We start from the raw sequence: 24,917 nt of genomic DNA on the forward strand, positions 1-24,917 counted from the left end.
GCCCACGTGAGGGTGGGGCAGGCTGGTCCCACCCCGCGGGAGGTCCGGTGCATCCACGCAGCCGTGGTGGAACAAGGCAGGCATCTGGGCGCTGAGGTGAGATTTGCAGTGGCAGCTCCCTGCCGCCCGAGGGCCGCCCGGAGCGAGCACTGCTGGTGGCTTTAATTGCATCCGCATCCGATACGCCGACCTGTGACAGGCCTCTCACACCCAAGTGCCGGCCTCTGCACCCCAGCCCCCACTCAGCAGCCCTCCATCTGCACAGGCGAGCTGCTCCAGGGGCCTGGCCTCGGCTGCCACCCTGAAACAGGAATGGCTCCCGGAATGGGTGGGAGGGAACTTGAGGCCAACTGGGACCGAGCAGGACTGAGGAGCAGGGCCACCACCTGCCACAGATGGAAACCTGTCTCCTTGCTCAGCCTCTTGCCCCGCCTGCCCCTGTCCAGTGACTGACCGATCCAGACAGGCCGCCTGGACACAGACGTCTCGCTGCGCAAAGCCACACGTACGGATCACCCTTCTGTCGGCGTGGGACCGCTGCAGGGCCTGGCCCGAGCCTCCGCTCTGCCTGGTCCTCCCTGGGGTGTGGGCAGCCGGTGAGTAGGGCAAAGGCTCCTTGCGGGGCTGACCTTGAGCACCGGCAAGCCACCCCCAGGTGCCATCACCTGGCAGGCCTGGGTGCCCTTCTGCCCATGGAGAGGAGGCATGGAGCTGGGGACCCCCTGGGAGGGCCTGACAGACAGGAAGCATCATTACAAAACAGCATTTTTATTTGGTCCATCGGAGCCTGAGTCTGGAAACACCCATGGAGTCATCCCTTAGGGACAGGGCCTGACGACCGACAAAAGAGTCTCTGTCAGAAGAGCTGGCCGCATGTACAGGGTTAAAAATATTCACAGCTCGGAGTAACAGGAGGCGACATAAAGGAGGCCCAAGGGGAGTGTAGTGCTTCCCGGTTTTCCCCAGGTGTAAAATCCCCTGCAAGCCCCACAGGAAGGGAGGGCACGTGGGCAGGCCGCCTGCCACCTGGGGGCTGCAGGGCAGTGAGGCTGGGCAGCACCCCAGGAAGCTGGCCTCAGACATCTGCAGGCAGACACTGACACAGCCCCGGCTCAGCCAAGCGGCAGGGACGACAGCCAGCGGCTGCCCAGCTTCCTGGGCTTCTGAAGCAGGCCCGAGAGGGGCTGCGCCTGTGTGCGCCAGGACAGGGCTGGCCAAAGGTTTCTGTTGGACCCTAGTCCTCCTGGCAGAGGTCAGGTGATGCTAAGGACAAACCACCTCACCAACAGCACGGCTGGGCCGGGGCCCAACCTGTAGGTCCTGACCTGCTTGCTACCTGGGCCTGCAGACCCCAGGCATGGCTTCGATCCTGGTGGGCACTCCAGGAATTGCATAGTGTGGCCAGAGAGGCAGTTGGGACCCACCCCATCCCCGGCCCCAAGCCCATGCCGCCTAAGACACATGGCTGGGAACCCCAGGAGCCCTGCTTGCCTTGTTGGGGGGTGGGGAGATGGGCTCTGGGGGGCAAGCTGGGGAGAGAAGGACCCTCCCTGACTTTGTGCCCCTCATACAGGTGGTCCCTGCTCACCTTGGGGTCCTGGTGTGACCCCCTCACAGGGGTAGTCCCTGCTGTTACCTGGGGTCCTGGTCTCTGACCCCCACAAAGGGGGTGGTCTCTGCTCTCCTCCCGGGGCCCTGGCCTTGTGCCAGCCCAGATTTGGTTTGTGAATGGAGCTTTTGGCTGCCGCCCCGAGGCAGGAGGCTCACCAGGAAGGGGCGGCCTCACCTCGGCCTGGCAGTCTGAACCCGACCCGAGGCCAGCCAGTCAGAGCGCCAGAGGCGCGGGCTAGAGGTATTCCGCGGGCGGTGGAGGCTCTGGGCAGGAGGTGGGGCAGGGAGGAAGGCCCAGGGGGGCTGCACCAGCACCCAGCGGCTCCCCGGGCGGGGTCCTGAGATTCTGGTTCAAGCGTCCTCTGCTGGAGTCTCCCTGGTAAAGTGCGTGTAGGGGGCGGGCAGGTGAGGGAGGGGCAGTCACAGCGGCCGGGGCCCATGTAGGCCAGCGACCTCGGGAGTGAGTGGGGGGCTGTGGGTGCCCCTGGAGGCGGTCCAGTCGCTGAGGAAGGCCTGGGCCGCCTTGCGGTGTGCCAGGCGGTGGGTGATGGAGAAGCCAGCGTTGCCCTCCAGTTGGGACAGGATCACCAGGACCTGCCTGGGGGAGGTGGCTGGTGAGGGCCAGCAGGGGCCGGGGGTAAGGGAGGGGCAGCGCGGGGCCCACCTGTGCAGGGGCGGCACACTGTCCTGGGTGCGCAGGCTGCCCCGCGTGGACACCACGTTGAAGCTGTCCGAGCAGTCGCACTGCACGTGCAGGTAGGCCTTGGGGTGCCGGTTCTCCACCACCACGATGAGCCCCGCCCAGCCGTGCGTCAGGTAGTAGCAGGTCATGCCCTCACGCCCCTGGACACAGGTAGAGCGCATGTGGGCTGGGCAGGGCCTGCCCCCCCTGCCCTACCTGGATCCTGGCCTACCTCGTGCCGCTCCCCCCGACTCTCCGTGAGCAGGATGATGGCGTCCGCCAGTGTGGTCGGCTGGGCCTCCACGGGCTCCACCATGACCAGCCTGGAGCTGTACACGGCCAGCACGTGACCTGGCGGCTGCAGGGCACAGCGTGGGGCGCCTGCGGTGGGACTGGAGGCTGTGAGGGGAGAGTGCGAGTGAGGGGGACAGTGGGTTGGGGCAGTCAGAGCACAGCGGTCCCCCCGAGTGGTGGGGTACACGGGCAGGGGTGTGGGTGGGGCAGTGGTCTGACCACCCTCGTGGGTGGGGATGGAGTGGGGCTGGCGGTCCCCCTGGTGGGCTGGGTGGGGACGGGACAGGGTGGGGCGGTCACCCTGCGCCGGGGCGCCTGGCGCGCCCGGGCTCCAGTGGTTGAAGGCACAGCACACCACGGCGTACTCGCCGGGCTCCAGCATGACGTCACAGTTGACGAACTTCTTGACCGCACGCTTGCTGTGCGCCAGGAGACGGCCCAGGCTCAGGCGGCCGCCGCTGCCAAAGGACGCACGGAATACCAGCACGCACAGGTCCAGGAGGTGGCTGTCCACCGAGTCGGAGCGCCTGCGGCCAGACGTGGGTCACAGGGTGTGCCCCTGTGGGCCTGGCCCGCTGCTGCCCTCGCCCGTGCCGCCCACCTGCTGCCCTCCTGGAACAGGGCGAACTCCAGGGACGCGCGCTCCAGCACGGTGAGCGCAGTCACCCCCACAGGCCCGCTGGCCGAGCGAGGGAAGCAGCCCTGCACCCGGGCCTCCTGCCAGTCCGAGTGCGCCTTACAGATGTCCACCGAGTCGAAGTACCTGGGCGGCGAGAGGGCGCCTGCTGAGTGCACCTGCCCTAGCCCTGCCCTCCCACCTCAGGACCGGTTTGGGAAGCCCTGGACACCACCAGGGGGCGCTGGGCCGCAGCATGACCCAGGGAGGGCAGCGCCCTGGCTGAGGAAGCCACGCGGACCCCGTGCTGACCCGGATTCCAGAAGGGCCCGCCCTGGGTCCGGCAGGAGGGCACGGCGGGCTCACCAGGGCAGGACAAGTGAGGGCAGAGAGGTGGCTGGGGCAGGGGAGGCACGGGGCGGTCGCTGGGCACCGCCGCTCAGGGCACCCAGGTACCTGATGAAGTCACCGTACTCCATCCAGAAGACACCCTCGCTGCTGCCATGCGGCATGAGCTCGCCACGCAGATTCCCCGGCCAGTGAGGCCACTCGTCCGACCAGCTGCCATTCCAGGAGAAGCGGCCCCAGGGGTTCCGGAGGCGCAGCAGCCTGTGGAGCACAGAGCTGAGGCCCAGGCCACCCCCAGCACCCCCAGCACCCTGCCCCGGCGGCCCGCGGCTGGCCCACCTGGAGCCCTGGACATCTCGTACGTCGAGAATGGAGTAGGCATGGCGGGGACGCAGGCCCAGGCCCTCGTAGGTGGCGTCATCCACCTTCATGTTGCCTCCACCACACGAAGCGCCCATGAGGAACCTGTGGGCACAGGGGGCTCGCTGGACAGGGGCCCTTGAGCCAACAGGAGCTCCATGGGTCAGTGGGGCTGTGGGAGTGGAGCCCTCCCTGCCCTGTGGGAGGGCAGATCCTGGGGGCACACGGAAACACAGGAGCCTCAGGAAGTGCTTGCTGCCCCCACCCCCCCATGACCCAAGAGCTCAGGGCACAGTAGGCCTGGGTCCCTGGGAGGCCGACGAGGCTGGCTGGTCCTCAGGCTCAGGGCCGTGGCCGCCCGAGGGGGAGCAGACGTGCTGGGTGTCCCAGCGCCAGCAAGCCATTTCTCCCAGGCCCAGGGTTTTGGGTACCCCCAGACATGCTGTCCAGTGCATGCCAGGTCCCAGAAAAGTGGTTCCTGCCCCCACCAGGTGCCTCTGAGGGGTTGCTCCGCCAGGCTCTGCGCAAGTGCTAACAGTCATCACAGGCCCATATGAGGCTGCCGGGGCTGCCGGCCAGGCCTTGTAGGGGGGGCCAGCCTGTGCCCAAACATCTTGTCAACAAGGGGTTCAGGTCAGGGGGTGCCAGCCCTCCATCTCCCAAGGCTCCAGGCCCTGGCCCGGCTGGCCCCTCACCTCTCCTCTCCTCCCAACGCCTCTACCACCCCAGCGCCCGCCCCTCTTACCCAGCCTCCTTAGAACTCAGCATTTTGGCCCAGATGAGGTCAGTGTCAACGGGTTCCTCGCGGGGGTTAGTGGAGCTGACCTGCAGCGCCAGACTCTCACAGGGGGCGCCGGTGAGCGTGGCCAGGCCTTCGATGGCGCGCCCTGCCTGGAGGGCAAAGTAGGAGCCGTGCAGCTTGGCCAGCGCCTTCTCGATGAGGGCCACCCACAGCTGCTTCCGCTGAGCCTGCAGGAGGGGCTGGAGTCACTAGGCCGCAGATGCTGCTGCGCGGCTGATGCCCGCCCACACCTGCCACCCTGCCACCTGTGAGAAGAGGAGAAAGCCGGCCTCATCACAGGGCAGCATGTCGTCCACCAGCACCGTAGTCCACGTGCCGTCCTTGCAGAGCCGCACCTGGTAGGCGCCCTCTGCACACAGGCTGCGCGTGACCATCACCTGCTCGACCAGGTCAGGGCGCTCTGCCAGCACAGCCAGTGCACTCAGGAACCTGCAGGGCCAGGGCCTCGCCATGAGCATGCCAGAATGTCCACGCAAGCCCCTCTGCAAGCACCTGACACTCACCAGCAATTCCCGAGCAGCCCCTGCAGGATGTCTGAGGGCCGGAGAGTGTGGAACACAGACCACGAGGTTCCATGGTCCCTGAAGACAGAGCAGTTGATCTCGTGTGGCCGAAGCCACTGTCGCACACGCTGCTGGACGCCGTCACCCGCAGGGAAGCCTACAGACTCGGGCCCGGGGGGGAAGCTGTCATCCACAAAGTTCACGCTGTTCTGCAGAGAGCGTGGCCACACTCAGACCGGGCTGGGAGGCCCAGGTCCGGCCGCGCCTCCCTTCCCCTGGCTAGACCGGACCCACTGCCCAGGGGAGTGCTGAGATGCTGCCTCAGACCCAGAAGGAAGGGGTGGGTATGTGCACAGCTGCCCTGACCCGTGTGGAGGGCTCAGCTGGGCCTCATGTGACCCATGATGGCTGGGGGACCGTAGCCAGCCAGATTGTGTAGGCCAGCAATGGTTCTGTGGGAGGTGTGCCCTGGGGGAACTGTGTGGCCACCAGCCTGGAGGCCACGGGATGGCGGGTGTGGGGTGCAGGGAACCTGGGTGGCTCCAGGATAGAAGGGGAGGCCTGGCTGGGACAGAAGCCAGGATACAAGCCTCTGGACAGACTGGCGGGTAGCAGATACCCCTCCAGCTGCTGCAGGGGTGGTGCCACGCTGGACCGGGCCACAGCCCCACCAGCAGAGGGGCACGAGAGTGTGTCCCCGCTGTTTCGGCAGGTCTGCATCTTGGCACAAGGCCTCCCCGCAGCTTCTCCGTCTGTGGGAAATCACGCCTGAGGGGGTCAGGGACGCTCACGGGCACAGTGAAGGAGCAAGTGCGACTGGTCACGGTGAGGTGAAGGGCAAGTCGGTGTCCCGGCCCACCTTCAGAGGGTGGCGCCCCCTCACCACAGGCCCCCCAGCCCCGCCCTGCTGGGAAGGGACAGCAGTGAAGGCAGAGGAAGCAGGGGGGGCCTTTGGGGGGTGGGGAGGACAAGGAGCCGCGGAAGCAGCTGCCCCGCCTCACCTCGCGGCAGAAGGCCACGATGCTCTCCCAGAGTGCGGTGGCCTCGCCCTCGTCCGTCTGCCTCCGCTTCTCCACGTGCACGCTCGCCCTGCGCCTCAGGGGCGCGGCTCCCCGGCACTGGGCCACCAGCACTTGGGGCGTGTGGCAGGCAGCACAGTGCTTGGCACGCGGCGCGTTGAGCAGAGTGCAGGCGGGGCACGCCCACTGGCCCATGCGGTCCGGTGCTGTGGGGAACAGGCTGCTGGCCTTGTGGGCAGGGCAGGGGCCGGGCTTGTCGGCGCTGCCATCCGGACAGCGGGCAGGGGGTTCACAGTGCTCCTGGAAGCCATGCAGCTTGCAGCAGCCACACGCTGTGCACCTGGGCGCCGCAGTGGGGTTCTTGAGGGTGCACTTGGCGCAGGACCAGGTGGTGAAGTCGGGACTGGAAGGGCTGGCTGGTGTGTAGCGCACCGTGTCGCCGGCCAGGTCAATGGCATCGCTGCCCGGCGAGGCGCCGCAGGCTCCACAGCAGGCAGGGCTCCCGGGGCTGGGTGCGGAGCAGGAGCTGCACCGACGCAGCGTGGGGCTGGCCTGGGGCGCCTCCTCCTCCAGCATGCTCAGCCGCTTGCTTGACAGAAGCTCTGCCAGGCAGGGGGCCCCGGCTGCCATTGGCCCCAGGCCCTGCGGGGTCCCCTTGGGGCCTGCAGAGGATGAGGGCTTGGCGGCCTCAGGCACAGGTGGCTGCAGCTGGGGGGGGACCTCGCGGCGGCTGCGAGGCACAGGGTTGTTCTGCAGGGTGGGTGAGAAAGGGCTGAAGGACGGTACTCGGGGGGGCTCCTGGTCAGTGGCAGAGGGAGGGTCGGCTTCCATGCCCTCCCCAGACTGGGGTGGGGCAGGGATGACATGGAAGCCTGCAGGGGCCACAACTTCAGGGACTACCAGGGCCTCAGGAGGAATCCTGGGCAGCGAGAGTTTCCGGGGGCCCCCACAGGCAGAGCAGGAGCTGGCCACAGGCGTGTTGTGCAGCGTGCAGCGCTGGCAGGCCCAGCCACCCCCGGGCTCTGCTGCCCCCTTCTCCTCCTCGGGCTGCCCCCTGGCTGGCTCCAGGGCTGCCAGCCCCGCTGTCTGCACAGGACCTGCTTCTTCCTTGCAGCTGCCCTTGGGCTCCACCAGGACAGCGGGTGGCTTGGGCTGGACCCCGTTGATGACAGGCAGTGGGGAAGTGCCGGACACGGGCTCTGGGGCAAAGCCACACACCTCGCAGGCCCCTGTGCCCAGAAGGTTGCGGAACGTGCAGCGGGCACAAGGCCATTTCTGCTCCTCCACACTGAGCCGCAGGATCTGCTCAAGGTCAGGCTTGTGCCGAGGAGCCTCGCAGATGGAGCACTGGCGCCGGCTGGCCGGGTTCAGAAAGGTGCAGCGCGTGCAGGACCACTCTCCAGCCGCGGCCATGGGCCCGGATGAGCGCGTGTGGCTGAAAGGCAAGGCCCTGGTCACGGCGGGCGCACAGGATGGGGCCCAGTCTCTGCCTGAGACAGGGTGTCAGGCTGGTGGGACCTGTGCCCTCTGGGCTGTGAGATGTCAGGTCCCAGCAGGCAGCCTACGAGTAGCTCGAGGACTCAGAAGGGAGAGGCCTCCGCGGCTCTGTCCCCTGCCCCTTCCGGAAGTGGACACGGGGCCCTGATGCGGAGGTGGGCCCTGATGAGTTCAGGACACAGTAAGTGACCCTCAACAGAATCAAGGCATCTGCAGAAACCCACAGCGAACACTAGGGCTGACAGCCTGGCTGCCTCCCTCGGGACCAGGGGCTCAGCACTGCCTGGCAGCACCGTGCTGGTGTTCCAGCCGGGCAACCAGGCAGGAGAGGCAAAAGGCATCCAATTGGAAAGGAAGACACAAAATTACCTCTATTTGCAGATGACATGATCCTACATATAGAAAACCCCAAGAATCCACAAAAAACCTACTGGAGCTAATGAATGAATTCAGCAAAGCTGCAGGGCACAGGGTCAACAGGCAGACATGAGTTGTGTTTCTATGCCAGCAAGCAGCAGTCTGAAAAGGAGGCGGGAAAGCAATACCACTCACCAAGACATCCAAAATAATATAACACCTGAAAATAAATTTAACTAAGGTGAAAGACTTATACTCTGAAAACTACAGAACATTGCTGATAAAAATTAAAGAACACCTAAATAAATGGAAAGACATCCCATGCTCACGGATCAGACCTCACGTAGTCATGGCGACAGCACCACCCTGATCAGGGGTTACTGATCCAGTGCAGTCCCTATCGAAATCCCAACGGCCTTTGTTTCTTGTTTTTTCAGGGGTGGAAAAAAGCTGATTCAAAAATCCAAACTGAAAGTCCCCCAGCCAAACTAGCAAAACAATTTTGAAAAAGAAGAAAAAAAATCACGACAGTATGGTACAGGCATCTATGACGAATGGAATAGAATCCAGAGGCCAGAAATAAACACGAAGTGATGTGATCAAGTGACTTTTGATAAGGGTGCTGAGACCATTTGGGGCGAAAGGCCAATCAACACACGGATGTAAACACTAAAGAATGAAGCTACACCCCTACCTCACACCATACTCAGAAATTAAAATAGATCAATGACTTAAATGTAGGAGCAAAACTATAAAACTCTTAGAAGAAAACAGGTGAAATTTCATGACCTTGAATTTAGTGATAGACTACTAGATATGACACCAGAAGCACAGGCAGATGGAGAAAAAATCAGACTTCACCAAAATTAGTAATGCCCATGCTTTAAAGGACGTTACTGAGAAAGGGGAAAGAGGACCACTAGACTGGGGGAGAATACTTGCCAATCATGCATCTAATAAAAGTCTCATATCCAGAATATATAAAGAATGCCTACGACTCAATGAAAGACAAACCACCTGGTTCAAAATGGGCAGGGGACTTGAACAGACATTCCTCTCAAGGAAAACATGGTGAGTAAGCACATGAAACATGCTCCACATCACCAGCCATCAGGGAAATGCAAATCGAACCACGAGACAGACCCTCACACCCACTGGGATGGCCAGAATCAAAGTGCAGATGATGACCAGTGCTGGCAAGGGTGTGGGGAGCTGGGGCCCTCCCTCCACTCCCGGTGGGAATGTGGGACTGCACATCCGCTTCGGAAACTGGCCTGGCAGGTGCTCAGAGCTGCCATAATGACCAGCCCTCCCGCCCTTGGGTCAGACCCCAAAGAACTCAGAACTAGCATTCTCACTCACACTCACATTGGTACAGATCTACTTACAACCCTCCAAAGGTTCAAACCCAAATGCCCATCCGTGAATAAAGGGATAAAAGAAATGTGGAGTATTATTCAGCCACAAAAATAAAAAATTAGGATACACACATTGTGGATGAACCTTGAAAACGTGTGAAGTGAAAAGCCAGAAACAAAAGGCCACCAGCACGGACCCCACCGACACAGAGTGTCAGCACAGGCACATGCATGGGGGCAGGAAGCAGCCTGGTGGTCCCCAGGGCTGAGGAGCACAGGGCTTCTGGGGAGGTGAGAATGTTCTGGAACTAGGCAAAGGTGACGGTTGTACCATGACACAAATGGACGAAATGCACTAAAGCATTCACTTTGAATCAGTTTTATGTTAAGTGAATTTCATCTCAAAAACAGCATGGGCACAGGGAAGGGCAAGGCCATGGATGGCCCCCGCAGCATGTGGTAGGGGTCCCTTGACTCAGGGTCACCTGCAGGGTTCCCTAGCCCAGCTGCCTCTCATTTTAGTGTTTCTGGGAACTTGACAGGGGCCAGCTCTGATGTGCCCACTGGGGACAGTCCTCCCAGCCAAGGACAAAGGCTCAGCCCCAAAGCCCTCCTGGCCCTGTGCCAAGGCCCCAGGACTGACCAACTCCAGCTACCCCAGTAGTCTGGCTGACAACCCAGTCCCTGGGCCCTAGTCAAGGCGGCATGGCCCGCTCTGTGGGGGCTGGGCACACTCCACTTACCAGCCCACTGCTGTCAGGCCCTGCAGACCCAGCCCTGCCAGGTGGGGCTCAGAGCACAGCGACACACAAACCCTGCCCTCTCATGGCGCTCAGCTTGGGGTGCAGGGGGCCATGGCAGGGAAGACCAACTCTGCATCTGGCAACTCACGGGGCTGTGCGGGGCCGCAGGCGGGCTGCCCAGCCTGGGGAGGTGGGAGACGGGGCATGCCACCGCTGGCACCACTGTGTCCTGAGCAGCCTAACCTGAAGCTGTGGGAAAGACCCAGGCGGCAGGCCCCTGCCCTCCTGCAGCAGGCCCCAGGCCCAGAGGGCCTCTGGCTGCATGTTTGGAGCACACAGAGTCTGCTGAGGAGTCTGCGCTCCCGGCGCTCGGCAGACCCTCTGGCCCTAGGCCTGGAACACAGGTTCCTGCATTCCAGGCGTGCCGCCACGGATGTGGCACTTCCCGTGTCGCCAAGCCTGTGGCAGGGTGGCGGTGGGGGCACGTGGAGGGTGCCTGGCTCCCAGGACCCCGCTGCTGGCACGCAGACTACCCTCCCGGGGGCCCCTGCGCTGCTGGGAGCTGTGGGACACAGCCCCTTGCTGGTGGGCTCTCAGGCACTGGCCTCCCCGCCTTCTCCTCGCTGGGCCTCTGCTCCTTGGGGTGCAGAAGAATGGCGCGCAGGCCTGCAGTCCAGGAGGGGAGCTCCGGTTCCCCCTGCCCGAGCTGGGCTGGGTCTGGGTGGGTCTGGGCTGCCCCCTCAGCCTGCCTCTCCAGGGCCCATCTAGGTGCGAGGGGCTGTCTCCTGCACTGCTACCGCTGTTCCGCCTGGCAGAAGAATCAACTGTTCTGTACAAAAAGGCATGAAGTTTGCACATCTAATGCTATGTTTGTGCCAAACCCTTCAGGTTCAGGATGAAAAAAAGTTCCTCTTCACAAAAAAAAAACCCCTTGAGCAATGAGATCGTTTCCCAGGGCACAGAGCAAACACTGTGACGCCGCCTTCTCAGCACAAGCGGCCAAGGCTCACAACTGCCCACAACCTTGCCTACAGGGGGCGGTGCCAGGTCAGCTTTGGCCTTGGCTTCCTGAAATTGGCCTAGAGACAACCAGTACCCCCCCCCCACCAGTCAAGGTGTGGGGCACAGTGCGAGCCCACGGGCATGTGCATGCACACGCTGGGTCCTGGGCAGCCGCCACCCCAGCCCCAGACTCTGGGGACTGAAGAGCTGGTCGGGCCACTCAGACCACCTGTGCCTGACAGGGGTCTCCAGACAGAAGACTTAGGCCCCTGCGTCCCCCAGGAAAGGTGGCCTATGGCCCTCCTAAGCCACACCCACCCTCAGCTCCAGGCCCCTGGTGGTCCCAGATGCACTAAGCAAGGAGGGAGCCCAAGGCCCGTTCAGCCTCGTGCCCACCAGCTGGCCAGTCCCTGGCTAGAGCCTGGATGAACAGAAGACATAGCGTCCACTGGTCCTGGCCAGCACCCAAGGACACCGGCGAGACATGGCAGTTCTCTCAGCCGTGCTGGCGGACAACGCACCTCAGGAAGAGTGTCTGGAGCTTACAAAAGGTTTAAATGAACCAGGCATACAAACGAAACTTAGCCCTGTGGCCAGACAGGGCAGAACCAGCAGCCACTCGGCTAGAAGGAGGCCCCCAGGAACGGTGGTGGCGGCGCAGCCACAGGGCTCCCAGGACAGGTGGCAGGGCTGGGGGTCAGTGACCTAGTGACCAGAGAAGGCCTGAGCAGGGGCACGCACCTCCCTTGGCCACCCCAACATGCTGTGGAAGCCAAGTGTTCAGCAGACACTCGATGAAGCCAGACCACCAAACAGCCTGCAGGTAAGACACTGGCACCAGGAACCCAGATCAGACCAGAAACGCGATTTGAGAGGCTCCCAGGTCACACGGCACTCACGGAGACAAGCCCCTATTCCAGGGCACAGACCGGTCACACCTTGGGAGGAAACGGGCTGCTCTTAGAAGGCAACTGCGTCACTCCTCACAACAGAAAGGCTGAGGCGAGCGGCACACCGAGGCCACTGTCTGGACAAAGCTGACACCTAGTACCCGCTTTCCCCCAGTTACCTTGGGAGTGGCCAGCACTCCATTCGATTCAAGAGGGAGGCTATGGGGTTGCTCTCAGGCATACTGCAAGTCCTGTGTGCTGTGGACATGCGTGTTTGCAGGAACATGGACATGGCCTGTCCACCACAGGGTGCAGCCTGGCCTGGGGACCGCATCTGCCTCCCCAGGAGAACCGAGGAATATTTGGGTGTCCACACGTGAAGACCTCAGTCAAGCCAGCGGGTCTGAGGATGGGGTGCTGGGTAGGCCACGCAGGAAGTCTGGACGTACCGCCAGTTGCAAGGAGGGTTGCCTGCCTCCGAGGTCACCCTCAGCCAGCTTGTCCTCCTCCTCGTCTGTGTGTCCCCAGGGGAGGCCCAGAGCCTGTGGGTGTGATGTCGATGTGGATCCCTACTGATTAAAGACAGTAGCCCCTGGGCCACGGCCTGGCAGCTCCTGCCCCAGCCTGGCTGGCCACCCCGGCTCTCCTGGCTTCCTTAGGGCAACGGGTGCAAACGGGTGGTCCTGGCCAAGAAGGTGGCATGCCTAGAGGCTCTTCAGTGTGCAGTGGGGGCTGCTGTCCGTCCCAAGGCCCCAGCAGAGTGGGGGAAGGGTCCAGAGGACTGTCCCCTGTGCACACACTTGCTGTCCCCAGACTGTGACAGAGTGCTACATGTGTGTGTACACATGCTGGGTGTACACGGGAGTTGTCCTTTGGGGCCACGTGGCCACCAGCCTCTGCCCTCTTCCTGACGCCTGCTGGCTAACTCCCCACCCTCCCTTCTCATCCCTGGCCTGGTATTTCCACTGCTCCCAGTGGCAGATGGGAACTGCGTGAGGTCTGGGCCTAACTGCAGGGCACGAAGGGAGGCCGCTGCTCAATGCCCTGCTGGGAGGAGCCTGGCAAGAGCTCCAGAGAATGAGAGAGGGCGAAGGTCACCAGGAAACTGACTTGGCGGCCTGTGCCCAGATCCGAAGTCTACACACACACGGCCTCGGAGTGCTCAGCACGCCTCCGAGGAGGGGGCCGCCTGGCAAACCCCACAGGGTCTCAGCTCAGCTGCCACTCAGCGTCCCTCCCGGGAACCCAGTAACTACTCCGAGCCATCTGCCCCAAAGAATAAATAGAAGTAAGACACGCAGTGGGTCAAAACACAAAAGGCACTCAGCATCACGAACGCTAGGAAATACAAGCCAAACCCCAGTGAGGCCCAACCCCCACTCGGATGTCCAGCGTCAAGGGGCAGGGAGACCTGCTGCCACGTGGGGAGGGATGGCAAGATGGTGCGGCCGACACCTGCTCAGAAGTCAGACTCCCGGAACCGAACCCCAGCAGCTGCACTCTAGGGCTTGACCCAAGAGGGAGAGAAACACGTCCACACAAAACTTGTAGGGACCGGTCCAGCAGCATGACCCAGAACACCAAGCGGAGACAAACCGGATGCCCAGTGACTCCGGGGCGGATAACCAGAATGTGGGCCGTCCACATGATGAGCTGAGACTCAGCCATGAGGGGACGCGCTCTGCATGACACGCAGTGACAGAGGCCCGACACAGGGAAGATGCACCACGTGACTTGTCTGCACGGAAGCAAGGGCTGTCTGGGGTGGGAGGGACCCCAGGTGCCCAAGGGCCACACTAACTTCTCCCACTGGTACCTCAGCTCCATCACCACCCCAACATCCCCCCTGCTGCCCGCTGACCCAGGACATGCCCGGGGCACACAGATACCAAGAACTACCTCACACAATGGAGCTGTGCCCTAGGGAAGTGACCTCTGAGCCCAGCCCAGCAGGTGCCTTTGGGAGGGAGAGGGTGCCTGGACCCCCCAGGGCCCCTCCATCTAGTGAGGCACAGGGTGCGTGAAGGAAGGCCCGACCCACCCAGGCCTGAGCAGCGCCCCCCGCCAGTCAGCCCAGCACCCCTGAGGGAGGCTCTCCTGCGATCCAGCAGACAGCCTGGGCTCGGAGGCCCGGGTGAGCATGGTGCCACTGCAGCAGCAGGCAGCCAGCACGTGATCTGCCGCACAGCCCCAGGCCAGCAGGGCAGGACAGTACAGAGGGGCCCCGAGGTCCTGGTGGGGGCCCAGCCAGCATTCTCAGCACGTGGGACCAGCACCAGCAGCACCCCTCACTCCCAAGCAAGCAGCCGCTCTGGCACCAGAACCGGCCGGCCCCAGCCCCGCAGGCAGGCTGCACGTGCCTTCCAACCGCCTCCAGCCAGCCAGCCAGCCAGCCAAGCCTCCCAGGACGCAGCAGCCTGGAGAGAGTCGCCAGAAGAAGCAGCAGAGAAGGGACCCTGCTTCCCTGCTGAGGAGGGGGCACCCTGACACAGTCGCACACTGCTCTGCAGACTCCCGGGGCCTCCTCCCCTTCTTACCTTCGGGCCCGAGGGCGTGGGGGCAGGTGCTGCCGGGTGACCAGTGTGCCGCCCCAGACAGGCACCCCAGGGCCGCTCCTACACCAGCTGGCAGCTGCCGGAGGCCCCGGGTAGGGAGGCCCCCCAGGGAAGCCGTGGTCCGACTCTGTCTCGGTGGCCAGCGAGGAGGCAGAGCTCCCCATGGCCCCCGCAGCGGCCGTGCTGAGAGCCGGGCCTGGTCACACGCGGCCGGTAGAAGGCGAGGCGGAGCATGGAGACAGGGCAGTGCCCACACGGGAGACGGGGTGGCCGGGCTGGTCAGGCACATAGACATAGACAGAAAAGAAGAGAGAGGACAGCATGACTCACAGGAACAAGGCCCCGAGCCTGGGGCCCCAGCGCTCACGAGGCCTCAGGACCAGCTGGAGGAGAGCTGGGGCGGGTGCCGAGCACCCACCCACCAGGGCATGACACACGCAGGGCCAGGACTGGGGTCACAGGCAACCCCTGCCCTGCTCCGACTTCCCCCACTCCTGAGAGCCACAGGGAAGGCCGGCCGTGTCACCAGCTGCTGGCTTTTGGGGTGTGGCTCAGCCCTCAGTGAGAAAGAGATGATCTGATTTGGGGGACATTAAGCTGAAGAAGGAAAGCGCAGAAGCAGGCGCAGCAGGGCTGACATGGCTCTCCTGCCAGAGCATGGCCCCCACGGGCGCTTCTGGAGGAAAAGGGGCTCCCGGGCCAGAGGCAGTGGGCGACCAGGAGGGAGCTGGGGGACTGGCCAGGCTGCAGGCAGGGGACCGTCGGGTTCGGGGAAGATACCCGCCCACCCGCGGGTCTGTGTCGCCCACGCCAACTTCCAATAGCCGCAGGGACCTGGGGCTGGGGGACCCTGACTCTTCCTGACACGTGGACCACGCCACACCCAGGGTACGTGTGGGGCTCCCTGCCCTGCGCCGGAGAGTGGCCACAGGACGGAAGCCTGGGCCCCTGCGCCCTAAGAGCAGCCATGCTACAGTGGAATCTGCCCGGTGGGCCTCCTGGGGTGTGGGGCGGGTGGGGCAGGGCAGAGCCGGCCCTGACTGGTTGGGTGGCCCTGCAAGCATCCCGTCAGGTCTGCCCCAGCGCGGGCCAGAGACCCGAGCCCGCAAAGGGCTGTCTGCCACCCAGTGGGAGCCATTCTCGCACAGCCCGTGGCAGAGGTCAGGTCAAACCAGTTTCAGTCACACACCTTACAGAACCCAGCACACCCAGAACAGCACTGTGCCACGTGAAAGTGAGACAGATCCACATGTGAGCTTCGTGGACAGGCCACACCCTGGGGTCAGCAGTCTCCAGGCAACGCCACAGCACTGCTGGCTGACGCCCACAACTGGGGGTCACTCAAGACGCCGGCCTCGCTCGTGATTACGGCTGGACAACAGAACCCTACTCCACAGCAGAGCCCCTCATGGGAAAAGGGTCCACTCCCCTCTCACAGGCAGATCCCGACAGGTCAAGGGCAGGGCAGGGGAGGGCTTGAGTCGGATCACGCCCAACGGAGGCGCCCACAGAGACCCGCTCCTGAGAGGGCCCAGAGCCGGTCTGTCCTCAGCAAGAGCTCTGGCTGTGTCCACCGTGAGGGTGGAGGACGGGTAGGGGGCAGACAGGGCTGGCTGTAGTCGGGGCCAGCACCTGGCAGTCTGACGCAGGCAGAGCTGAGGGTGACGGTGCCCCAGTGCAGTGAGGACATGGCTCTGGGCCTCTGGGGAAACCTGCTGGCCCCAAGGGCCTGGCGCTGCGCAGAGCACGAGCTCCCCCAAAGACCCGCCTGCTCTCCACCAACGCCCTAAGTAGGCCGTCAGCTGTGGGGCTTGAATTAGTGATGTTGTGGTGGCCGCCAGGCCCTGCCTCTGCATGTGGGCAGAGCACGTGGCACAGAGCCCCGAAGCAGCTGCATGCACCCGCCCCCGACAGGCAGGGGGAACTGGCCCCATGGATTCCACTTAGGGCAGCCAGAGGCCCGTGGGGGTGGGCCTACGGCAGGGTCTCAGCCTCTTCTGGGAGAGGAGGGGCCGACAGGAGGTGGCTGGAAAGGGCGGAGAGGGAATCCCAGGGATGAGGGCACCCCAACCCCTGCACACCCACTGGGAATGGTGAAGAGCCCCTGGGAATAAGACCACGCGGAGCAGTGCCCTGGCTGGGCAAGGCGCTTGGCCAGCCACTGGCACAGCAGGGGCCCCCAGCACATGACCACCGGCTCGTGCCCGCCAAGCACCCATGCTGGCCTCACCGCAGAACCAAAGGGCCGGGATTGGTCAGTGCTGCCCCCAGGCTGTGCCCTGAGTCAGAGCTGCAGACGCGGCAAACCACATGCTAGGCGACAGGCCTGGATCTGCCCTCTTCTCCCGCAGGGCCCCGGGGTGGCTCCTCCCCTGGACAAGTGCACATGGATGCTGATCCCGCCTGCCTGCACGCTGCCCCCCTGACCAGTGGACACCCACCAGGCCCCGGCCCGGCCAGGCAGCTGTACGTGCCTGGATGTGGCAGCAGCCCTGCCCATGGGGTTCGGAGGTTATGTCTTAAGAGGAGCACGTCCTTTAGTCTCTGGCATAAGCCAGAGTGGATGAGGGCACTGCCAGTCTCCTGGGTTGGGGGAAGGGGCCTGGCGCTGAGGCGTAGCATCTCAGGACGAAGCACTGCCCGTGGCCCCCAGCCCATGCCAGCTCCTCCCTGCCGTCATTTGGGAACGGCTGCCCTACATTTAAACGGGACAGTGGCCTGTATCTGCCACTGCCCCAAAGGACAAGGTGCCAATCAGCAGGGGCTGGCAGGCCCGTCCCCCAGCCCAGTGAGGTGTGTGCCCAGCATGACACTCAGGACAGCTGGGGACTGGCCCTCAGAATGACGGGGGCATGCAGGGCCAGATGAATGGACCCCTCCTCGGTGCCCTGCATGGGGCACACCTTTCTCAGTCACAGCAGGTGGGGCCCAGCGGCGACATGCCACCTCACGTGCCCTCCGGGGCAGGTGCTGAGTCACAGGGTCACGGGCCTGGTGGGCACTTCCCTGCGGGTGGCAGGTGAGTAGCTTCCACCAGCAAGGAGATGACCTGGCAGGGATGGGGTGTGCTGATGCCCAGGGGGGGCGACTGTGGCCTGTGAGCTAAGAAGCCTGTAGGCAGGAGAAGGCCGCAGAGAAGACGGGGTGAGCTGCACCCCAGGCCCCCACCGGGCCAGAGGGGTGGAAGCTCCACGTGCCCGGGACCGGTCTGCGCAGGGCTGGCAGCACGGGCTGTCCCCAGTGCTAGCCCATGGGGCACACGCACAGGGTGCCTGAGTCCCGCGTGACATGCTGGGCTTCGCGGACATGCAGTGCTGACCTTGTCCGATGCCCCCCTCACGCACACGGCGCCCGTGTCCTTGCCCACACTGCACACACTCCCACCGGCTGATTCTCCCTGGGTGGGTCCTGACCACGCACGCTCAGGGCAAGCCTCACTAGGCCTTACTGAAGACCCATCTCCTATCTTGTACAAATGGTGCATTCACGAGCCACAGTAACCCCAGCAGGCCCCTGAGATCAGCCCTGAGACGGGGACATGCAAAGAGCCATGGCCTGTGCCCCAGCCCATGCCTGCTTGGGGGCTGCTGCCTGGGCAGATGCTGAGGAAGTGAAGCTCCTGCCTGCAGGGGGCCGACTCCCAGCTCCCACCCCAGAACAGTAAGAGCAGCATTGCCCTGCAGCCCTGGGGCTCAGGCAGCTCACCAGCCCATTCCCCTGGGGGTGGGGGGACAGCAAGGCCCAGGGTCAGGGATGGGCCCTCGGGGACCTGAGGGTTCCACCTGGAGGCAACACCAAAGCGATGGCAGACAGGGCCTGGTGAGACCCTGTTATCGGCCTTGCAGGGCTCCCAGGAATGACAAGCCCATGGCCAAGTCCCAGTTGCCTGGCACGGGCAAGGCCACAACAAGCGGCTCTGTCAGCAGTGGGGTCTGGGTCGCGGCACAGGCCAGGGCCATGCTGAAGGCTGTCCCTTGTCTGCACATACGGGCTTGCACAAGGAATGACCCTTGGTTGCCCTGGGAACACTCCCTGGAAGGTGGCCTGGGGCTTCATCACTTTGGAAGCTGTATCTGCCCCTCACTTGGAGGAGGCTCGAGGCACATGTGATGTGGCTTGTCTCAGCTGGCTGCCAACTGTCTGGTCCAAGGCCCCTGGCCATTCCTGGGCCATCGAGGGCAGCAGATGGGGTTGTTCAAAACCCTAGGGCCCAGAGGACAGGCCTCCTGCCCATGTGGGGCTGTGAGGGAGAGGTGCCCAAGTGGGACAGGACACTGGGCAGGCAGCTTGGCAGCCAGAGAGACACACCTGGGCCCAGGCCGGGCGCCACCTGCCAGGGCAGCAGCCACTGCTACGGGCCAGGTGCTCTGCTTCCTATGTGGCCTCGGGGAGGGGGTGCACTCGCATCCCACGTGTCCCTCCTGGGTTAGGGCTGCTTCCACTCACTCACCGTCACCCTCAGGAGAACAGAGCCCGGCCATCTGTTGCCTGCTGGGCCAGCCCAGTGGAGCAAACACCTGACAGTGCGGACCTGACAGGCGGGCTGGGAAGGCTCTGCTGAAGGTCGCCCCAAACCACCCGAGAGCCAGGCACAGCGCCAAAAGGCAGGGTCCAAGTGCACCCAGCACTTCCTGTCAGCTCGAGAAGAGACGCGCCCAGCTCCACATCGCCCTTCCACACGTGCCTTGAGGCAGTGGCCCTTCTTGGTCACGTGCTGGGCTCCTCGCCACTGAGTTGCCTGCTGACCCTGGTCCCAAATGGCCGGTGCCCATGGCTGGACTTGCTCCATGTCCAAGGCCTCCCCTTCAGGGCGGGAGCAGAGGTGGGCCTCTCAGAACCACTCGCAACCCTGAGGAGCTCATGAGGGTCCCAGGGCTGCCTCCAGGGGAGTGGGTTCACTCCTTGCCCTTCCTCGTCTTTGGAGTCATACGCCACCTCAGTTGGTCATGAAAAAGGAAGTTGTTCTCTAGGGTGGTGTTGTCAGGGAAACCTCGATGGCCCAGGAATGGCCAGGGGCCTTGGACCAGGCAGCTGGGAGCCAGCTGAGACATGCACTCTGGGGATTTGCTTCCAGCCCCCAGATCCCATCCCATTTAACGGTGATTACTACTTCTAGCAGTAAGAGAAAAGCACCGACGGGCACTCTCGATTTTTGGCACTTCTGTATGCCAAGTGGTGGTGGAGCAGCCAGTGACCTCTCACCTCATAAAACAGGTTTCACGGGGGACACAGGGCCTTCAGTTTGTCCCAAAGGGAGGCAGACAGTAGTCAGGGGAGCCATGTGGCTTGGGCCTCACAAGCTCAGGCCTCTCTGTAGCCCCCTCTTTAGGAATGGCCAGGTCCCAGAAAGCTTCAGAACATGCCGCCTTTCTTGCTAAAATGTGGAGAGGAGAGGAACTGGCGATGGGCAGCAGGCCCTAGAGAGTCAAGGTGTATTTAATTCCAAAGGGTGACTTTCTTGAGAAGCTTGGGCGTGGAGGTAGTCAGTGTGAGGCAGAATCCCCTGCTTCAGGTTTGCGTGCATGGAGATGGGCGAGCAGGAAGCCATGACACAGCCTTCCTCCAGACGCAGACACGCCGGGCCACTGCCCAGAACAGATATCCACCTGTTTTCCTCCTGATGCCCTGCAGCGCCATCCACTAGGGAGCTGCTGAGGCGTGATGCCATTTGCTAGGATGGGAGGGAGCCCAAGCCCTACACACGTGCCTGGGGCTCCTGTGAACTCACCCCTGGTGTCACTGGGGTGATGGTGCATCACTATCTTCCCTCCCGTGGCCCCTCCTGCAGCATCAGGAGGCCCCGTGCTGCCCCTCATGGGGTCTCTGCACTGGGCTAGGACACCCCTCTGTCCTCCACAGCCCCTGGCTCTTGAGCAGTGATGTGACCCACTGAGCAACACAGGGTGGCAGGGCAGGTCTCCAAGCTGGAGAGGTGGAGGAGACCAACATCAACCCGCGGCTTCCTTCCAGTTCATTGAGAGGAGCCGGGGAGTCCACTCCTGACCCCCCAGAGCTGGGGGGTGCCAACCCGGGCTGCTTCCCTTGAACTTCAGAGCCAGGGTGACCAAAGCTGCCTGTGGGAACAGCTGAGAGAGCATGCTCACTGACACTTGCTCAGCATGGATGGGATGGTGCTGGGCACCCACCGAGGGTCAGCTTGACGGGATGATGCCAGGTGTCAGTCTCAGCAGAACTCCCAGACTTTTTTAGCAGAGTGGGAAGTAGGGAAGGCAGGGGAACCTGCATCTGTGCCAAGTCTGGCAGAAGTCAGGTGAGAAATGTGATCACATTCCTGCTCTGGGACATTCCCAGAGGTGCTGGGCACTGCAAAACGGGGCGCAAGGCAGCACCAAAGGTACAGAGCATGAGGAGTGTCCGTGCAGCCCAGGCAGGAGAGGAGAGCAGGATGAGGAACTGGCTGCCCCTCGAGCCTGCTCTACCCAGAACGGCCATGACCATGGCCACCTCTTCAGCTCAAGCCCATGAACAATATCTGTAGTTTTCAAGGATTTCTAGGCAGCAGGATCCTTCTTTCCAACGAATAAGACAAACACAGCAGGCGGTGTTATGAGGTAGAAGAGACGACTTTCAGGCCACAGACCCGCACATGTAGCCTCAGCTGCCGCCCTTTGGCGCTGGTTTCTCCTCTGCAAAGCGGGGCTTCACCAGGGTGCTGCCCATGCGACAGGCCGGGAGAGCTTGCAGGGAGGCCCAGCAAATGTAAGGCCTGGCCTCTCTGGTGAAGGGCGGAGGGACGCGAGTGGGGCAGAGGCGCCGCCACCAGGGCAGGGTTGAGGGTCTGGCCACGTCCTGCTCTCGGAGTGCACTGTCTGAGCAGACCCAAGCCCCGCGGCTGTAGGTCCCTCTCTATCCTCGAGGTCCCTGAGCCTCGGGCCCAGGGGTGCTAAAACTTGGCTCTCGGGTCACGAGGTCAGAGGTCCATCTGTCCAGGGGAACAAGCTCCAGAGATACTCAGGCTCAGATGGGAAGGGGGAAGAGGGGTGCTCCGCCCGGGAGACTGGGCTGAGAGGAAGTAAGACCCGCTCCACCCCAAGGCCAGGCTGCGCGGGCTTCCTGCAAGGCTGCTTCCTGGGCCGGGCCCCTGCAGGGACGCCCAGGTCCCCTGTCCGTCGGGGGTCCTCCCTCTGTGACTTGGGCCGGGGAAGCTCTCTCTCCCCCTTTGAGAGAACCGCTCAGGTGTGGGGGAATGGAGCCCCCCCACCTCCTCCCACAGCCCGGGGACCCCCGAAGGAGGGGCTCTCGGGAGGGGCACGGACCGCACTCAGCACCCAGCTAAGCCCGCTCTCCCCACAGAACGCCGGGGCCTACGGGACCCCAAACTCCCAGGCGTCTCTCTCGGGTTCGTAGCCTCGGTCTGGTCACAGATTCCGGGGCGTTACGGAGGCCCTGAGAGCGAGCCCGGCCGGGGTCCCTTGACGCCACAACGCGGGCTCCCGGGCCAGGGCCGCGAGGTCCCTATGCGGGCGCCAGGAAGGGCCGATCCGCCGGCAGCCGGGCACACGTTCCCAGGGACCACCTTCAAACTTCCGCGTCGTTCCGGCGCCAGCCCGGGGCAGCAGGGAAGGGAAATCCGGGGGCCAGTGGGCACCGGGGTCGCTGGGGGTGCGGCACCGCGGGCCACGTACCTTAACGCGCCCGGCTGGGCGCTGCCGGGAGGTAAGGGCACTCAAGGGCAGCCGGGGCCGCGGCCGCCTCCGGGTCCGAAGCGTCCTGGGGCTGGTCCCTCAGCGGTCCAGGCGCCCCGGGTCCCCACCGGCGACCCTCGGGCAGCGGCCCGCCCCGCCCGGCCCGGCCCGTCTCCGGAGGCGCCGAGAGGCCCAGCCCGCGGGCCCGGCTCGGCGGGGATCCAGGCCACGCCTCCGGTCCCGACCCGGCCCGGCCGGCGGAACTCACCTCCGCAGCCCGGCGGTACCTCCTCAATCCCCGCGGCCCGGGCGGCGCGGCCCCGGGCCCCCTCGCCTGCGCCGGCCGGTCCACAACTTCTGCCTCCGGAGGGCGGCCCCGCTGCCGCCTCCCGCGCCAGTGGCGTTGCCGCGCGCCCGCCCCCTCCCACGCCCCCGCGTCCGACGCCGCCTACGCCACCTCCGTAACGTAGCACCCGACCAGGCCCGCGGCTGCGGCGCGCCCGGGGCGCACGCGGCACTGAGAATCGGGCGCCCAGACTACGGCTCCCAGAGGCCCGCGCGGCGCCGCTAGCCGGAAGCTCGGGGCGGTGCCCCGCTCGCGAGGCAGGCCGGGAGCTGCAGTCCTCCCGGAGGCGGCCTTCCGCTGGCGCGACGGGCGCCCTCCAGGAGCCGGCCGACGTGCCGTGCCGCCCCGCCCTCCAGGGCCGCTGGAGATGACGGTGCTCCGGGCGACGCTGCGTGCTGGCTCGGCTCGGAGAGGCGGCGGGACGCGCCGACGACAGGACCGGCGCCACGGCTCCCAGCGCGCCCTGCGCGGGAGGAAGGGGCGAGGCCACGCCCGCCAGGCCGCTGCGCTTCCGGCTGCCCGCGCGGGTCTGGGCCGCTCGGCTGCCGGTCCGCCGGACCCCGGTGTCCTTCCGCCGCCGTCCTCGTTCGGCTGCCTCACGCCTCGGCTCCCCTCCAGGGCTCGGTCAGGAGCTCCAGCTGTGGCTGGACAGACGTGGGGCGGAGACCCGGCGTTGCCCTCCCAGGGCGACTCGGGCACGTCGCTGCTCTGAGCTCCGGTTTCCGCGTCGGTGAAGGAGGGACGCTCGCGTCTGGGCCTCGGGAGGACGCACGGCGATGCCGCGCAGAGCGCCAGCCCGAGTCTGGCAGGCGGGAAGCCCCCCTCCTGGGGCAGGCTGCCCTCTTTGGGCCCCTCAGGGCGGCCTCGTCGGGCTGGGGCTCTGGAGGTCACCGAAGCTGGAGGACAGGCCTCCGCCCTCCGCACCCAGCAGCCACGCCGGGGCAAGATGGGCAGGAAAGTGTCTTCCCATCAGAGAGCCTGCAGGGACACGGAGGGCACGGCTTCACGGACCCAGGGCTCACGGGGAGCCCGAGGAGGCGGGCACTGACCACACAGGAGGCACCGGAGCGAGGCCCGTCAGCTGCGGGGTTCAGGGGGTGTGCGGCCTGGCCCAGGTCTGCCTCCAGACGGAATGGAGGTTTATGGGCGGGAGGTGGGTGCATTGTCTCAGGACGGCCTCCGTAGGACCCAGGGGAACAGCTTAGTGTTCCTGGCAGCGTGTTCAGGCCCCAGGTGCTACAGCGAGGACACCCGTGACCCAGTGTGGCGGCCGGGGCCTTGGCTGTGGCCAAGACAGAGCTGCTTCCTCAGTGCCCCAGGTGACAGGCTGCCTTGGGATACAGGGCTCGTGGTGCTCCCGACCGCACAGTGTGCGGAGCCTGGGTGCCCAGCCCTTCCCCGTAAGGGGCCAAGGCCTGCCTTCATGGGGCACAGCCCAGTCACCACTCGAGTCCTCAAGGCTGTTGAGGTGTTCTCATCTGGGGTGGGAGCTGCAAGCAGCAGGTTCCACATGCAGCAGGCGCTGGGGTACCAGAGCAGCAGGACAGCGACGCATCTGTGGAGCCAGCTTGTGACCATCTCTGATGTCCTGAGGCCCAAAGATGTAAATTTTAAATAACTACAAAGCAGAAGGGGGAGTGACTTCTGACCATCCAGACGTGGCCAGTGCTGTTCGGCTGCAGGACACAGTCCTCACAATGCTAGAGACAGGAGGTAGCTGCTGCCGGGGCAGGGGGAGAGGTGGGAGGGCCCGGCAGCAGGAGCCCCCAGGCAGGGGTGGGAAGCAAATCTGACCCGTGTCCACGCTGTTCTTAGCTTTGGGACACAGCAGTTAACAGGACGTGCCCTAGTGCCCTGTGGAGGGGTTTCTAGTGGAATGCGGGTACAGGCACTCTGGTGTGACAGGTACGCCAGGGCCGCAGCCGCAGGCAGGACACATCTGTGTGGGACACGCAATGTGTGCCTTTGTCACTTTTACCCAAAGACTGATTTGTGGACGCCCACACCTGGGTCAACGGACAGCCAACGCCCTCACAAGTAAAAAGTCGGTCTTTCACTGGGCCTCCGCCTCCTGGTCTCTGAACAGCCAGCAGGTGGAGAGAACATGTGCTGGGGAAGCAGGGCTGGGAGCAAGGATGGGCACCTCTCCTTTAGATTGGAGAGGCTGGGGCAGGCAAGCCGAGGGGCCAGGCAGTGCCGGGGGTGGGGGCAGCACACTCCCCTGCCAGCAGCCCCCTTCTGGGAAAGGGCAGAGACTTGCTCAGTAAGCAGGGTTGACCATGACTGTT

General features: G+C 64.3%; 1 protein-coding gene across 1 annotated transcript; it reads right to left on the bottom strand.

The window, feature by feature from the left end:
• Window positions 1–1,856: 1,856 nt before the first annotated feature.
• CAPN15 (calpain 15) lies at window positions 1,857–22,234 on the bottom strand. The gene is made up of 13 exons (XM_073214448.1): window positions 19,088–22,234; window positions 14,620–14,912; window positions 6,218–7,670; window positions 5,217–5,425; window positions 4,959–5,142; window positions 4,657–4,880; window positions 3,891–4,016; window positions 3,660–3,812; window positions 3,189–3,350; window positions 2,888–3,114; window positions 2,526–2,692; window positions 2,276–2,454; window positions 1,857–2,209 (listed from the first exon to the last, which is right to left on the bottom strand). Exons 2-13 carry the CDS (start codon window positions 14,799–14,801, stop codon window positions 2,032–2,034), a joined length of 3,444 nt encoding a protein of 1,147 aa, XP_073070549.1. The 5' UTR covers window positions 14,802–14,912; window positions 19,088–22,234; the 3' UTR covers window positions 1,857–2,031.
• Between the last annotated feature and the right edge of the window lie 2,683 nt (window positions 22,235–24,917).

The sequence above is a fragment of the Manis javanica genome, chromosome 10 (genome assembly GCF_040802235.1).
Source record: "Manis javanica isolate MJ-LG chromosome 10, MJ_LKY, whole genome shotgun sequence".
Lineage (NCBI taxonomy): Eukaryota > Metazoa > Chordata > Mammalia > Pholidota > Manidae > Manis > Manis javanica.

Excerpts from the sequence above, each read along its gene's own strand:
- CAPN15 (XM_073214448.1), bottom strand. The coding sequence starts at position 14,801 with ATGGGGAGCTCTGCCTCCTCGCTGGCCACCGAGACAGAGTCGGACCAC. Across the intron at positions 4,881-4,958 it reads GCTTTCTCCTCTTCTCACAG|GCTCAGCGGAAGCAGCTGTG; the intron begins GTGGCAGGGTGG and ends CCCCTCCTGCAG. Across the intron at positions 2,693-2,887 it reads GCCAGGCGCCCCGGCGCAGG|CCTCCAGTCCCACCGCAGGC; the intron begins GTGACCGCCCCA and ends CTCCCCTCACAG.